Raw genomic sequence first — 14,779 nt, forward strand, 5'->3', positions numbered from 1 at the left:
TTATATAGCTTGTCGCGAAACAATATAATTCTGGAAAATGGATTTTTTTTTTGAAAAAGACCTTTTTGCTAAATAATTAGCAAAACCGACCGTTTTGCTAATTATTTAGTAAAAACGACCTTTTTTTGGCCAGGCCAAAAGAGGTCGGTTTTGAAAAACTGTTCATTCGAAATATACGAGACTACTAGTCTCATATGTTTAAACCATTAATTACTAACTAATAATCACGCCACAAAATCTACGGGACTAGTAGTCCCGTAGATTTTGTTGCTTAAGCATGACCCCAACCCCGAAGTCCTCCTTTTCCACTTCTTCGACATCTCCAGAGCTCCAAGAACAAGAATCCCTCTCCACCTCCACCGCCTCCCTCCCCTTCCCCCGTTCTGCTTTCTCAATCCTCGCCAATTCCTCCTCCTCCTCCTCCATCCCTCCCTCCTCCCTCCATTCCCTCTTTTCCCTACCCTCAAACGCTAACCTTATTCTTGATCTCCTCCTCCATCACGGCCCCTCCATCGTCTCCTTCCTCTTCGACGCCACGGATCTAGTCTCCTGGCTCCACTTCTTGACCGACTACAACAAGTGCTCCTCTCGGATGCCTGCCTCCTCATCCCTCAACCTAGTCTTCAAACTGTACTTTGAATTGTGCGATCGAGCTCAGATCCCTTACAAATTGGAGTTCGATTCGGGGTCTAACAAGGTCGGGGGGTGCTTAGGGCTTCGGCGGATCTGATGGTGCTGTTTGTGATTTAATGGGCGATGGAGAGGTCTTGGAGGGTTGGGAACAAGAATGAACTTGCTGGGGTTGCTGGAGATGTTCGATTTTGAGGATGTTGGCAGGGGCCCAGTTGAAGAAGAGCCAGGCCTTTTGCATGGGGGGTGGGTTTTGAGGACTTGGTTGATGGTGAAGGAGTCCTAGTGGATGGGGAGGGAGAGGAGGTAGGACTGGGCGGTGGACCACGGGGAGGAGTGGAGGGGAGGAGGATTTGAGCCAGAAGAGGGAGAGGACTTGGGGGGTTCGGGGTTGGAGTAGTGGTTAAGCAACAAAATGTACGGAACTAGTAGTAAATCTACGGAACTAGTAGTCCCGTAGATTTTGTGGCATGATTATTAGTCGGTAAGTAATAGTCTAAACATACGGGACTAGTAGTCCCGTATGTTTCGAATGGGTAGTTTTTTAAAACTAACCTATTTTTAGTCTGTTGGCTAAAAAGAGGTCGTTTTTGCTAAATAATTAGCAAAACGGTCGGTTTTGTTAATTATTTAGCAAAAAAGGTCTTTTTAAAAAAAAAACCACTTCTAGAAAATTACTTTAATACTTTTTTAGTGAAAGTTCTATCCTTATGAATCTTCTTAGTGAAATTGTAGTATGCTCTTTTCGCTAAGTACCTTTGTAAAATTGGCTAGTGATCATAAACTTATATTATTTACATTCTTTTAGGCTTAGATTTCATAAAGTATGTTTATATTATATTTTAGGATATTATATTATATATGCACATTATCCGTTATAGCATTCCAATATCTATTACGTATCCCCCATATTTTCCTAATATTCACAATCTGATATGGATTTTGGTCATCCGGCATTTCTTCGATATCTGATTTTTTAAAACCTTTAATTTAGCAATAGGCTTTTGTTATTTTTGACTTTGAATTCAAAACTCACCAACCCTATTACTATTCCACCAACACAAAACATTATTCCACCAACCCAAAATATTGTTCCACCGACCATTTTGAAAGCTATAAATAGAGGAGAGTGATGAAGGGTTAGAGCATCAAATAGAGATCCACAACAGAGAGAAAAGGAAAGAGAGAGTTGAAGAGAAAAAGCAAAAAAGAGAGTTTTATTTGAGTGTTCTCTTCTTTGTGTGAGTTTGGTGAGATATTTGAGTGACCTCTCTTTGTAATTTTCTCTTTTATAATTAGTGAACTTCTCTGTTGTTCTCGCCCGTGGACGTATGTCATATTGACTGAACTACATTAAATCCTTATGTGATATTCTCTTTGTCTTTACTGTATTTATTCAGTGTTGTTATTATCCACTTTTATATGGACATATTCTGTGTCTGTGAAGCCCCCGCTCCAACAAACTAGTATCAGAGCTTGGCTTAGGACACTGGACACTATTTACGAGTATAGTATTGTTCACAAGTACCGTTACGATTCATAAATATGGTTACTATTCTAGTAGACTTCAAGATGTCTTCTGTAAAATACAAAATAAAGAAATTCGATGGGAGAAACAGCTTTAGTTTGTAGAGAGTAAAAATGAGGGCTCTCCTAGTATAACAAGGAATGTTCATAATCTTGTCCAGAAAGTACAAGTTGCCGGATTTTATGCCCGATGATGAGAAAGAAGAGCTAGAAATAAAGGTGCATAGTGTCATATAGCTCTGTTTGGTCGATGAGGTTCTGTAGGAGGTTGCCAATAAAAATACCACTGCCGGCTTATGGCTCAAGTTGGAGAGATTGTACATGACGAAATCTCTAACGAACAAGCTCTACTTAAATCAACGCCTCTTCACCCTTCGCATGAAGGAAGGTATGCGGATTAATGACCATTTAGATGAACTTAACACTATTCTTATGGATTTAAAGAATATTGATGTTAAATTTGATGAAGAAGATCAAGCCCTTATTTTGTTATGTTCATTACCTCCTTCCTATGAGAATTTTGTAAATAACATGTTATACGGTAAAGATACATTTTCTTTGGAGGATGTCAAATCATCCTTATATTCAAAAGAGTTAAGGTAGAAAGTGTCTGTCGTAGGAGGAGAGATCAAGCTAAAAGCTTTTCACTCGTGGGCGTCTTGAAAAGGATGTTGGTGGTAGAGCTAAATCCAAAAATATGTCTAGATTAAAGTCCAGGCCAAGAAAAAATATTGAATGTTATTATTGTCACAAGTATGGGTATATAAAACCTAATTGACCAGCGCTCAAAGCAAAGAATAATTCACAGTCAAAGTCTAGGGAGGTAAAACCTTCAGTTGCCACTGTAACTGAATAGTCTTTTAGTTCACATAAAGTTCTTTTTGTTAGTGTTAGTACTCATTCACAAGATGAGGGGGTTCTTGATTCGGGTTGTTCCTATTATATGTGTCCATATAGGGATTGGTTTGTCACATATCAATCTATTGACAGTGTGAATGTCTTGTTGGGAAATAACATGCCTTGCAAGACTGTTGGTATCGGGTCAATTAAGATTAGAACCCATGATGGTATTGTTAGAACATTGATCAATGTTCGACATATACCAAAGTTAAAGAAGAACCTCATTTCTTTAGGCAACCTTGATTCAAATAGTTTTAAGCTTTTGGCTGAGTGTGCAGTTTTGAGAGTTAGTAAAGGCTCTCTTGTTGTGATAAAGGAAAGAAGATAAATACCATCTATGTCCTTGAAGGCAGCACAGTGACAGGTGTTGCAGAGTATCATTCTTAGAGGATTCAAATTTCAACAATACACGTTTGTGGCATATACAGTTAGGGCATATGAGTGAGAGGGGACTAGATGTATTGAGCAAACAAGGTCTGCTTTGTCGTCAGAAAACTAGTAAGCTAGACTTTTGTGAGCATTGTATTTTTAGAAAATATCATAGAGTCTCCTTTAGTACCAGTGTCCATAGAATCAAGGATACTTTAGATTATATCTATTCAGATGCTTGGTGTTCCTCTCAAGTTCCATCGAAATGTGGAGCTTATTTTCTGCTAACATTGATTGATGATTATTTCAGAAAAGTTTGGGTGTATCCTTTGAAGCATAAGAGTGATGTGTTTGCAAAAGCAATGAAATGTTATGATTAAGAAGCAAACAATAAAGAAAATGAAGCGTCTCATAACCGACAATAGGATGGAGTTTTATTCCGTAGAGTGTAACCAATTATGCAAGAATGAAGGTATTATACGTCATTGTACATTTTTAACATACACCACAGCAAAATGGAGTTGCAAAAAGGATGAATAGAACACTTTTAGAGAGAGCTCGGTGCATGCTCTCTAATGCCGGTTTGTCAAAAGACTTTTGGGCCAATGCAATCAATACAACTTGTTACTTATAAATAGATCTTCTTCTACAGTAATTGATTTTAAGATTTCAGAAGAGGTATGGTCTGGTACCCCTGCTAATTACTCTCATTTAAGAGTATTTAGTTGCTATGCTTATGTAACGCATCGCCCCGGAATCCCGGAGTCGGTATGCTATTAGATCTGATGGACTGACCTCACAAACCATCACATGTCTTTTCAGCACGTTTTGTCCTCACTCGCGCACTCCCTGGAAAACTTCCTAGTGGGTCACCCATCGTAGAATTTCTCCAGGCAAAACACGTTTAACTTTAGAGTTTCTAAGAGTTGGGTTTCCGAAAAGAAGATGCATCTTGGTGGTATGAGTATTCCAATCAAATCTATCAATACTAATCACATTACCCTCTCAAGGATTGGAGTATTTCAAACTCCCCCACTTAAACTCGCAACGTCCTCGTTACGACAAATCATATCATCCAAGACCGTACCATCCGTGTGAGATTCTAGAAGTGGCTCCTACGGCCTCAAGAGGTGTCTCCCGTCCTCTCGACGTAGCATTTTGCGCCGCATAGCACTTAGCTCTCACAATTCTGGTTGGCTTTGCTTTGATACCATTTGTAACGTCCCGCCCTGGAATCCCGGAGTCTGTACGCAATTAGATCTGATGGACTGGCCTTACAAACCATCACATATCTTTTCAGCACGTTTTGTCCTCACTCACGCGCTCCCTGAAAAACTTCCCAGGGGGTCACCCATCCCAGAATTTCTCCAGGCCAAGCACGCTTAACTTTTGAGTTTCTAAGAGTTGGGTTCCCGAAAAGAAGATGCATCTTAGTAGTATGAGTATTCCAATCAAATCTATCAATACTAATCACATCACCCTCTCAAAGGTTGGGGTATTACAGCTTATTTTCATGTTAATGATGGTAAACTTGAACCCAGAGGAAAGAAAGCTATCTTTTCTAGGATATGCTATTGGAGTGAAGGGATATAGATTGTGGTGTTCTGATCCCAAATTACCTAAATTAGTAAGGATGTTATTTTTGATGAAAAATCCATGCTTCACCCGAGAAAAGAGTTTGTTATTGATACCATAGGCACTAAAAGAAGTTTAGCAAGCAGGTGGAGTTAGATAGCTCGGCTTCAAAGAGAGTGCTTAAGGGCGCTCCTGTTGAACCAGATGATATTACAGAAGGTTCAACTTCAGATGTTGACACACCACAAGAGCAATAGTACAATATTGCCATCGAGAGAACAAAAAGGCAGATCTGACCTCCTCAATGCTATGCAGACATGCTTGCTTACTCTTTGAGTATAGCAGAATCGATTGAGATTTCAAAACCTTCTACATATAAGGAGGTTATTAGTGACAGTGAGGCTGCAAATTGGACTGTTGTGTTAACTGAAGAGATAAAGTCTCTTCACAAGAACCAGACATATGTAGGATCTACGGAAGAACACACTAAACACTAGAGGGGGGGTGAATAGTGTTATGTAAAATTTTTGCAAGATGGGTTATAAATTGTAAGAACAAATGATAACAATCACAAAAATTGATCAATCACAAACAAGAGCTTTTAAATTGAGATTTTCATTATGATTTTAAAACCAATTACAAAATCAAACCAAACCTGACCAATTTGCAAGTCCCTACAAATTGTAAATAATCTCTAAACCAAGATATCTTCTTTCACACTTTGAGAGAAATCTTCTTTAAAGAAAGAACACAAATTCCTATAAGCCTTGAAGTGTTAGTGAAGTGCAGCAGTGGCTTAAGAACTTTTTCACTCTCTGAATAATGCCTAAATAATCTTTTAAATGATGGGAACAAAGGCACTTTCAGAACTTTTCTTGTCTCAACACTTAGAATGATAATTTGAGAACACTTGAATTTGCACAAATTTCGAATCTTATAGATATTAATATTAGTTCGTAAATTCTAAAGTTAACACCTATTTATAGCCTCTGAAAAACTTAAATTTTAAACCCAATTAACATTTTAAAACGACTATAAATGTTCACTCATTCAAAAATCAAACAGTCAGAAAAACTATATTTGTAGTTGACTACTAGTCTTAGTAGTTGACTACACTGAGTCTATTCAGACTCTGTGAAGTCCAAAACTGCTTAGTAGTCGATTACTAAATGCATTAGTCGACTAATCTGTAAGACTAAAGTTTTTGTAATTTTGAACTAACATTGAGTAGTCGACTATTAAGCCTAGTAGTTGATTAATCTCTAAAATCACAGTTTCTGTAAATTTGAATTGACAATGACTAGTAGACTAGTAGTCGACTAATCTGTAAAAACATAGTTTGTGTAATTTTAACTAAGGATTGAGTAGTCAACTACTAAGGGTATTAGTTGACTACTAACACATAGATATGAGATACATGATATATTTTGAGATGGTTAACTTAGGGGATTTCTATAGTTAACCACACACTAAGCACGTGTTAGTGTGTTCTAAATACTATATGTGTATGTGTTGTGAGTGATCAAGGCTTGTAGATAAATTCTAAGCAAAGAAAATGTAAAATTACAAATTTACAAAGCACATCTTCTTCTTTGCTTGTCTTGTTGCCTTGAACTCATCCCGCACTTAGTTCATATATCTTGAGCATATTGGATGTTGTTATCTGCATTGATATGTTAGTGCATATATAATACGCATAGTAAATAAATTGTTATCATCAAAATTATATCTTGGCGACACGATATCTAACAACATGGGAGTTAGTGAAGCCACCAAGGAGACAGAAAATCATTGTCTGTAAATAGGTGTTCAAGAAGAAAGAAGGAACTCCGGATATAGATTATGTAAGATACAAGACACACTTGGTATCTAAAAAGCTACAGTCAGACCGAAGGTGTGGACTTCAATGAAGTATTCTCTCCAGTTGTAAAACACACCTCAATCCACGTGTTACTTATCATGGTTGCTCATTTTAATTTGAAGCTTGAGCAACTTGATTTGAATACATCTTTTCTACTTGGTGAGCTTAAAGAGAAGATCTTTATACATTAGCCAAATGGGTTCGTTGTTAAAGGTAAAGAAGATCATATGTGTAGGTTGAAAAAATCTCTTTATGACTTGAAATAGTCATCGAGACAGTGGTATTTGAGATCTGATACTTTTATGTTTAAGCATGGTTACTCTAGGAGTAAATATGATAGTTCTGTTTATCATAAAAAGCTTAATGATGATTATTTTATGTATTTATTTTTATATGTTGATTGCAGTTAAAGATATGTCAGAAATCAACGAGTTAAAATCTCAACTCAAACATGAGTTTGAGATGAAGGATTTGGGAGCAACGAAGAAAATTTTAGGGATGGAAATCCACAAGAATAGATGAAAAGTTTTATTCCTATCTCAAGCGAAATACATGAAGAAGGTGTTAGAGAGATTTGACATGCTTGATGCCAAGCCTGTGAAGACTCCGATTGCTGCCCATTTTCGTCTTTCAGCAGATTTGTCACCTCAGACTGAAGAGGATGAGCAATATATGTCTTGTGTTTTTTTATGCTAGTGTAGTTAGAAGCATTATATATGCTATGGTCTGCACCCGTCCAGATATTTCACATATAGTCAGTATTGTGAGTCGGTATATGGATAAGCCTGAAAAGGTCCATCGGCAGGCTGTAAAATAGATACTTAGATATTTAAGAGGATATGCTAATGTTGGTTTATATTTTGACAGAAACACAAATTCAGATTGTAGAATATTTGGCTATTCTGATTCAGATTATGAGGGCGATTTGAATAAGAGACGATCCCTGACAGGTTATATATTCACTCTGTCAAGTAGTGTCATTAGATGGAAGGTGACTCTACAGTCGATGGTTGTCTACCACAGAGGCAGAGTATATGGCAGTGACAAAAGCAGTGGAAGAAGTCATTTGGTTAAGAGGTTTGGTTGAAGATCTCGACTTACATCAAAGTGTTACTATGGTATTTTGTGACAGCCAGAGTGCTACATGTTTGCTGTAAAAGTTGCTGTTTTCATTGCTATCGAATCTATTACAACTTTAGTCGTTACAATAAACTCGAATAAATTAAAAAAGTCGATCTTTTTATAAGATCTCCTTACACAATGAAAATAAAAAGTTTACAACTTTATCAAACAAATGCAGAGATCGTTTATCGGTCTTCTGCTTGCGTGGGTGTCTTTGCCTGTGCCGGGGTTTATCCGTGGACCATCGTCGATCAGATCTGATTGCTAAAAAATTGGGCAGAGCTTCGTCAATCCGCGAGGAGATCTAGAAACTGAAGCGCCTATCTCGGAAAAAGCGAGATATTTGCTCTTCTTAGGATTATCGACAAGGGGTAATGCTAAGGATTGGGTGCAAGTGATGTAGATCTGACGAAGAACTCTCTTGCGTTGAAGAACTAGATCCGATCTCTCCTCCTCCTCTCTTGAAATCTGTGCACTTTAAGTCTTCAATCCGGCAGGGCTTCGCCGAGGCACGAGAATTCCAGATCTGAAAAAATAAGGCCTAAGGCTTGTATTTATAGGCTTGAGAGGATAACGGAGCGGTTAAAAACACTTAAATGGCCAAATCTACCTTGGAGACACCCCAGGGTGTCTCCACTTGATCGGAGACACCCTAGGGTGTCTCCCATTGATCCGAGACACCCAGTCAGAAATTCCGAGACATCCCTGAGGTGTCTCGGAAAATCCGAGACACCCCTGGGGTGTTTCAGAAAATCTAGGACACCCCTGGGGTGTCTCGCATTAACCGAGACGCTCCGTTGAGGTGCATTCGTCCGCTTCCGCTGTAAATTCTTCGTCCGAACTCGGATTTTAGTGATTCGAAGTGCGTTGGAAGTCTGACGAAGAGTTCTATCAGCTCCAATGGTTGGATTATCTGTAGGATGAACGAGACACGAAGGGCGTTGTTCCTTTTGTAAACATCGCGGGGCTCTCGATTAGCCCGTGCCTTCGTTATCCCGAAATTCTGTCAGCTCACGTAGTTCGTCGGTTCACTTCAATCGTTCACCGACATCAATCGAACTCCTGTGGATCGGATAGTGACGTTCATCGTCGTTCTTTAACACTGAGCTGTTCGTGGAGACCTATGGGCAATTTTCGATGCCTACACTACACATTTGATGAAGTATCAGATTTATCATGAAAGAACCAAACATATAGTCATGTATTATTTTATCAGAGAAATTAAAGTCATCAAGATTGAAAAAATTGGTACTGTAGATAATCTAGCAGATATGATGATAAAGCTCGTACCTTCGCGCAAGTTTGAGCATTGTCTCGAATTGCTTACAGTTCAACAAAGTGGATGTTAAGCCGGTAAGTGGCTTCTAGCGAGATAGTAAGAGTGAAGAGAAGATTTTCATATTCAAAGTCAAGGTGGAGATTTGTTATGTTTAACTTTAAATTCAAAACTCACCAACCCTATTACTATTCCACCAACCCAAAATATCATTCTACCAACCCAAACACTGTTCCACTAACCATTTTGAAGGCTATAAATAGAGAAGAGTGGTGAAGGGTTAGAGTATCGAACATAGATGCAGAACAGAGAGAAAAAGAAAGAGAGTTGAAGAAAAAGTAAAACAGAGTTTTCTTTGAGTGTTCTCTTCTTTGTGTGAGTTTAGTGAGATATTAGAGTGATCTCCATTTGTAATCTTCTCTTTTGTGATTAGTAAAGTTCTCTGATGTTTTTGCCCATGGATGTAGGTCATACTGACCGAACCACGTTAAATATTTGTGTGTTATTCTCTTTGTCTTCACTCTGTTTATTCAATGTTGTTATTATCCAATTTTGTATAAACATATTCTGTGTCAGTGAAGCCCCCCGCTGTAATAGCTTTTGATTTGGGTTTAAAATTGCTGTTTGAAACATAAATGAAGTTCAATTGTGTTTGATTCTTTGTAAATGGTTACATTGAAATGAAGCTAAGACCAAAAAGAAAGATATATCACAAAGTAAAATGTAACATAAGGTGTTGTTTCAAATATAGTATTTACCTACTGTAAATCCGACATACTTGCTGGTTTCAGCTCTATACTTTCAGCATATGTATACTTTGGATTTGATTGAAGAATAGATGCCAGAGTGACCTGATCTTAATGAGCCGTGAGAGCTATGGAACCAGATTGCAATTCGATTTAAATACTTCTGTTTATCATATAAACTCAGGAATTGTACTGCATACTGATAAGAGTTAACTTGGAAGCATAAAAGCTGATTACTTTCTGTTTGTTTCTTTTTCCCCTTCTTTTTCAGGTTGCAAATATGATAAGGTTTCTTGTAGATGGCTACAACAAACCTATCCCAGCAATCTTAGAGATTCCTTCAAAGAATCATCCATATAACTCAGCGCATAATTCAGCTCTTTTCCGTGTTAAATACTTGTTTTCAGCTGAATCAGTAGCAAGGTGCTGAGCGGGACTTGCTTTTATGGGTGTTCCTAAATTCTCTACTTTCAGCTAAGTACCCAACCGTACTATCAACGCTTTATGATTTGTTTGCCAATCAAAATGAGATGATCAATTCTTTCTTTCTTTAGATAATTGCAGTTGCTGGATGCAAAATAACTTTGATGGATTCTGAAAATATCTGTTCATCATTTCATCTCACAATATTGTTGCTTGGAAGTTATTATGATGTTTGCTGCTCTTATCTTATTGCATTGCTTCAAGCATTATCCTTTGTTACATTAACCAAACACAAGCATAACACTTACGTTTCTCCTTTTCAAGCTCTCACACATTGATCTACAGCCAAGGGGAGCCATAGATAGGAGTAACAACAGATTTCACTTGCATATACTTATCAAGGGCATGCATTCCGTGATCTCTTCCAAAGCCACTCATCTTATACCCACCGAACGGAACATCATTGTCCACAGCAAAGTAACAGTTGATCCAGATGGTTCCTGCTCGAACTGATCTCGATACTCTGTTGGCTGTGTTTATGTCTTTGGTCAGTATGCCTGCAGCTAACCCATACCTTGTGCTGTTGGCTTTATCAATTGCCTCCTCAATTGTCCTGGTTCAAAGAAAATACGGTGCACAAAATGTAAATACTAAAACTAAATTGGAGGACCAAGATCAGATTTGTCGCCATGATCTGTTTTGTTTAGATGTTCCTTTTCTCTTCTGAATGTTCATGTGTAAACAACGAAGGTGATCTCTGATGAACAAGCAGCAAGGGAGTACTTACTTGAACTTCATGAGAGACATAACTGGCCCAAATATTTCATCCTTAGCTATCTTCATCTCCTCCTGTGGTAAGATTTTAGCACATTTCAGACATCAGATCTCAAGGTTTCAGTATTTAGCTTGTGAAGTTGGTAGTGCATTGTTTACCTTGACATCGGTAAAGATTGTGGGCTCAATGTAGTACCCCTTTTCTCCACAAGACTTTCCTCCTGTAAGCAGTGTTGCCCCTTCTCTCTTGCCAAGATCTATGTAGTGCAGTACTTTCTCGAACTGTGCTTTGTCAATCTGAAGAAGTCCACAAAAAAGAGAAAAAAGTTCCTAGGATGTTTCTGAGTAAACTTCTGGGGAATTTAAACACATGCCACAATATGTTGAGGAAACCATCAACATTTTACTTGGACGTGTTGAACTAGGTGTTACATTCTTGTGCAAGCCAAAAAAAATACCTGAGGTCCCTGGTGAACATTTGGATTGAAAGGGTCTCCAACCACCCAGCTCTTCGCTTTCTCTGCTATTTTCTTCACAAACTCATCATAAATTCCTTCTTGTACATAAATCCTAGTACCGGCCACACAAATTTCTCCCTAACACCAATTTTAAATTCAGATAAACAATGAAGGGTCTATGTCAACATGTTGTTGGAAAGGGCGAATACCTTGTTGGAAAATGCTGTCATCCTCGCGAGATCGACAGCAACGTCCACATCGGCATCATCAAAGATGATGACAGGAGACTTGCCACCGAGTTCAAGTGATACATGCTTCAGATTGCTCTTAGCTGCTGCCTCCATTACTAGGCGTCCTACTTCGGTCGATCCAGTGAAACTAATCTGAAACACAATAAAGTTTTCTCTGGTAAGCTCTGCAGTGAAGTCCAGATTGGTTTATGAATGAACATGACATCTGGTTCTTGAATGATAAAGTATTTGACGGGAAAAAGTGACAATCATAACATGCATTGAATGATTTGGTCTGATCAAATTTAGCAAACACAGCTACAAAGTTGTATAGAATATTTTAGGAGATGTAAACTTTATCTAACATGTATGTTAGATTTTTTTGGTGTCACTGACCTTGTCGACGTCCATATGAGATGAAAGAGCAGCACCAGCCGTANTTACAGCAAATTACAATTATAATCATTGAGAGTAAATATAGATAATACAGAACGATGAGACTTTACCTCTGAATGTTGGTGAAAAACTGGCTAAATGCACTTTTTTCCAACTAAAATGAACTTTGACATTCTAATATCATGTAACTAAGGAAACACGCAAGAGAAAACAAAAATCACCTTCTTTGCCAATTGAGCATAAAGAAGTGCAGATAGCGGAGTTTGCTCCGCAGGCTTCACAACCATTGTGCATCCAGCAGCGAGTGCAGGGCTAACCTTGGTGAAGAACAGGTTTGTCGGATAATTCCAGGGTATAATGTGCCCAACAACTCCGATGGGCTCCTTTAACGTGTACCCCTGGTACGCTCCTGATATTTTTAATGTCTCTCCATGGATTTTATCTGCAGCGCCTGCGTAGTATCGGAGTAAATTCACTGCACCTGGGATATCCATGGCCTTGCCAATTGTAAGTAATTTTCCTCCATCGAGACTATCTAGTGTGGCCGCTTCTTCTATGTGTTGCTCAACCAAATCGGCGAATTTCACCAGGATCCTTCCCCGCTCCTACAATAAAAACTCGGATTAGAGAAGCTTAGGTAATGATTGTTTTATAACGATTAATACAAAGAAAATTGTCGTACAAAGCCAGACATGCGAGGCCACTTTCCATGATCAAAGGCTTCTCTTGCAGCCTTCACAGCCAAATCTATGTCTTCCTTATCGCCTTCTGCAATGTTCGCTATCACATCTCCTGTGCGCGGATCTGTCGTCTCAAATGTTTTTCCTGTAAAAACCAACAAATTTTGAAGAACTAGAAAAATATATCTTTGAAAGCTTTATCGTAATTTAATTTCATTGTGGCTACTTGTTTTATTCTGTTAATTTCTGTTAGGATACATGCCAATAAGAATGTGGAATCACAGAATAAAATCAGCAGACAAATTCAAGCACAGTACTCACAGACAAATCCTATGTAATATTCTAATAATCCTCATCTGCAATCAACATGTCATCAACATAAATTAAGAGTATTACATAGGATTCGTCATATCTCTCGATGAAGCAGCAGTGGTCTATGTCGTATTTGAGAAAACCATTCTCCTTCATAAAGTTCTCAAACTTCATGTACCGCTGTCGTGGAGCTTGTTTCAGAGCATACAAGCTCTTGCGCAGGCGACACATGAGGTCCTCGCTGCCTCATTCCTCGAAGCCCATTGATTGATGCATATAGATCTCTTCTTCCAAATATCCATGAAGGAATATCGTCTTCACATCCATCTGTTCTAGATTGAGATCTTGAACTGCCACAATGCTCAGCACAGTCCGAATCGTGGTCAACTTGACGACGAGAGTGAAAACGTCGGAATAGCCTATCCCTGCTTTCTGCTCATAGCCCTTCACTACAAGCTTTGCCTTGTAGTGTCTCCATCCATCGGCTTCATCATTGACCCGATAAATCCACCGATTGTGAAGAGCCTTTCGCCCTCTTGGAATCTTTTCGAGCTCCCAAGTCCCATTCTTCGTTAAGGATTTCATTTCTTCCTCCATGGCAGACTCCCACTAGCCCCGAGCTTTGCCGGTCTGTTGTACCTCATCATAACTCTCTAGCTCCCACTGTCAGTCAGGAGAAGATAATTCATGGTGGAAAGGTACCTCTCTGGCACCCTCGGATTTCTTGGAGCTTTGCGAACTGCGATCGGCAGCTCTGCTAGATCCTGCTGCTGTGCATCCGACATGTTCTCTTGGTCTCCATCTTCTATGTTGATAGGTATCTCACTGTCATCCTTACTGTCAGCAATATCTAGGAAAAGAGGGGGAGATAGCTGACTCCCACTCACCTCTTTGATCTTGTATACCGCATCCTCATAGAACACGACGCCGCGACTACGCACCACCTTGCGCGCATCGTGATCCCAAAAATGGTACACATACTCATCTCCTTCATAGCATATGAAAGAGAGCTTCTTTGACTTTGGATCAAGCTTTGACCGATCTGCAAGATTGGTCATGACATAGGCGTCACAACTAAATATTCGTAAGTACTCTATCTTCAGCGTCTTTTCGGTCCAAGCCTCTTCAGGTATCCCATAACTGAGAGCTGCGGATGGCCCGCAGTTGATCAAGTATGCAGTTGTATTCACAGCATCGGCCTAAAAACTCTTGGGCAATCCAGAGTGGATCCTCATACTTTTGGCGCGCTTCAAGATAGTGCGATTCATACGCTCCGCCACTCCGTTATGCTGAAGTGTGCCTGGAACGGTCTTCAGTCTCCTAATCCCATGGGACGAGCAGAAGTTCTCGAACTCCTGCCTACAATACTCGCCTCTATTTCAGACTTCAGACACTTCAGCTTATTGCATGTTTTATGCTCCATACTGGCAAGTCACTTCTAAAAGATGATAAAAATATCTGACTTGTGCTTCAAATAGAACACATATAATTTTCTAGTAG

General features: G+C 39.0%; 2 protein-coding genes across 2 annotated transcripts in view; one reads left to right on the forward strand and one right to left on the reverse strand.

Annotated features, from left to right (window-relative positions):
• On the forward strand, positions 788-10,436 carry LOC109820838 (V-type proton ATPase subunit F-like). The gene is made up of 3 exons (XM_020387030.1): positions 788-876; positions 3,148-3,343; positions 10,278-10,436. Exons 1-3 carry the CDS (start codon positions 788-790, stop codon positions 10,434-10,436), a joined length of 444 nt encoding a protein of 147 aa, XP_020242619.1.
• The window catches only part of LOC109819737 (aldehyde dehydrogenase family 2 member C4-like), a 13,687-nt gene continuing 9,485 nt past the window's right edge, over positions 10,578-14,779 (reverse strand). The window contains 8 exon segments of the mRNA XM_020385594.1: positions 10,578-11,042; positions 11,217-11,278; positions 11,363-11,500; positions 11,662-11,799; positions 11,871-12,044; positions 12,288-12,399; positions 12,486-12,892; positions 12,970-13,112. Of these exon segments, the coding sequence (XP_020241183.1) occupies positions 10,769-11,042; positions 11,217-11,278; positions 11,363-11,500; positions 11,662-11,799; positions 11,871-12,044; positions 12,288-12,399; positions 12,486-12,892; positions 12,970-13,112 (1,448 nt within the window). The 3' untranslated portion in view covers positions 10,578-10,768.

Source organism: Asparagus officinalis, chromosome 8 (assembly GCF_001876935.1).
Source record: "Asparagus officinalis chromosome 8, Aspof.V1, whole genome shotgun sequence".
Classification (NCBI taxonomy): Eukaryota; Viridiplantae; Streptophyta; class Magnoliopsida; order Asparagales; family Asparagaceae; genus Asparagus; species Asparagus officinalis.

What these genes read in the sequence shown, in the direction of transcription:
- LOC109820838 (XM_020387030.1), top strand. Translation starts at nt 788, where the DNA reads ATGAACTTGCTGGGGTTGCTGGAGATGTTCGATTTTGAGGATGTTGGC. An exon ending in CCAGGCCTTTTGCATGGGGG is followed by an intron (nt 877 to 3,147) that starts GTGGGTTTTGAG and finishes ATCTATTGACAG; the next exon opens with TGTGAATGTCTTGTTGGGAA. An exon ending in CTGAGTGTGCAGTTTTGAGA is followed by an intron (nt 3,344 to 10,277) that starts GTTAGTAAAGGC and finishes CTTCTTTTTCAG; the next exon opens with GTTGCAAATATGATAAGGTT.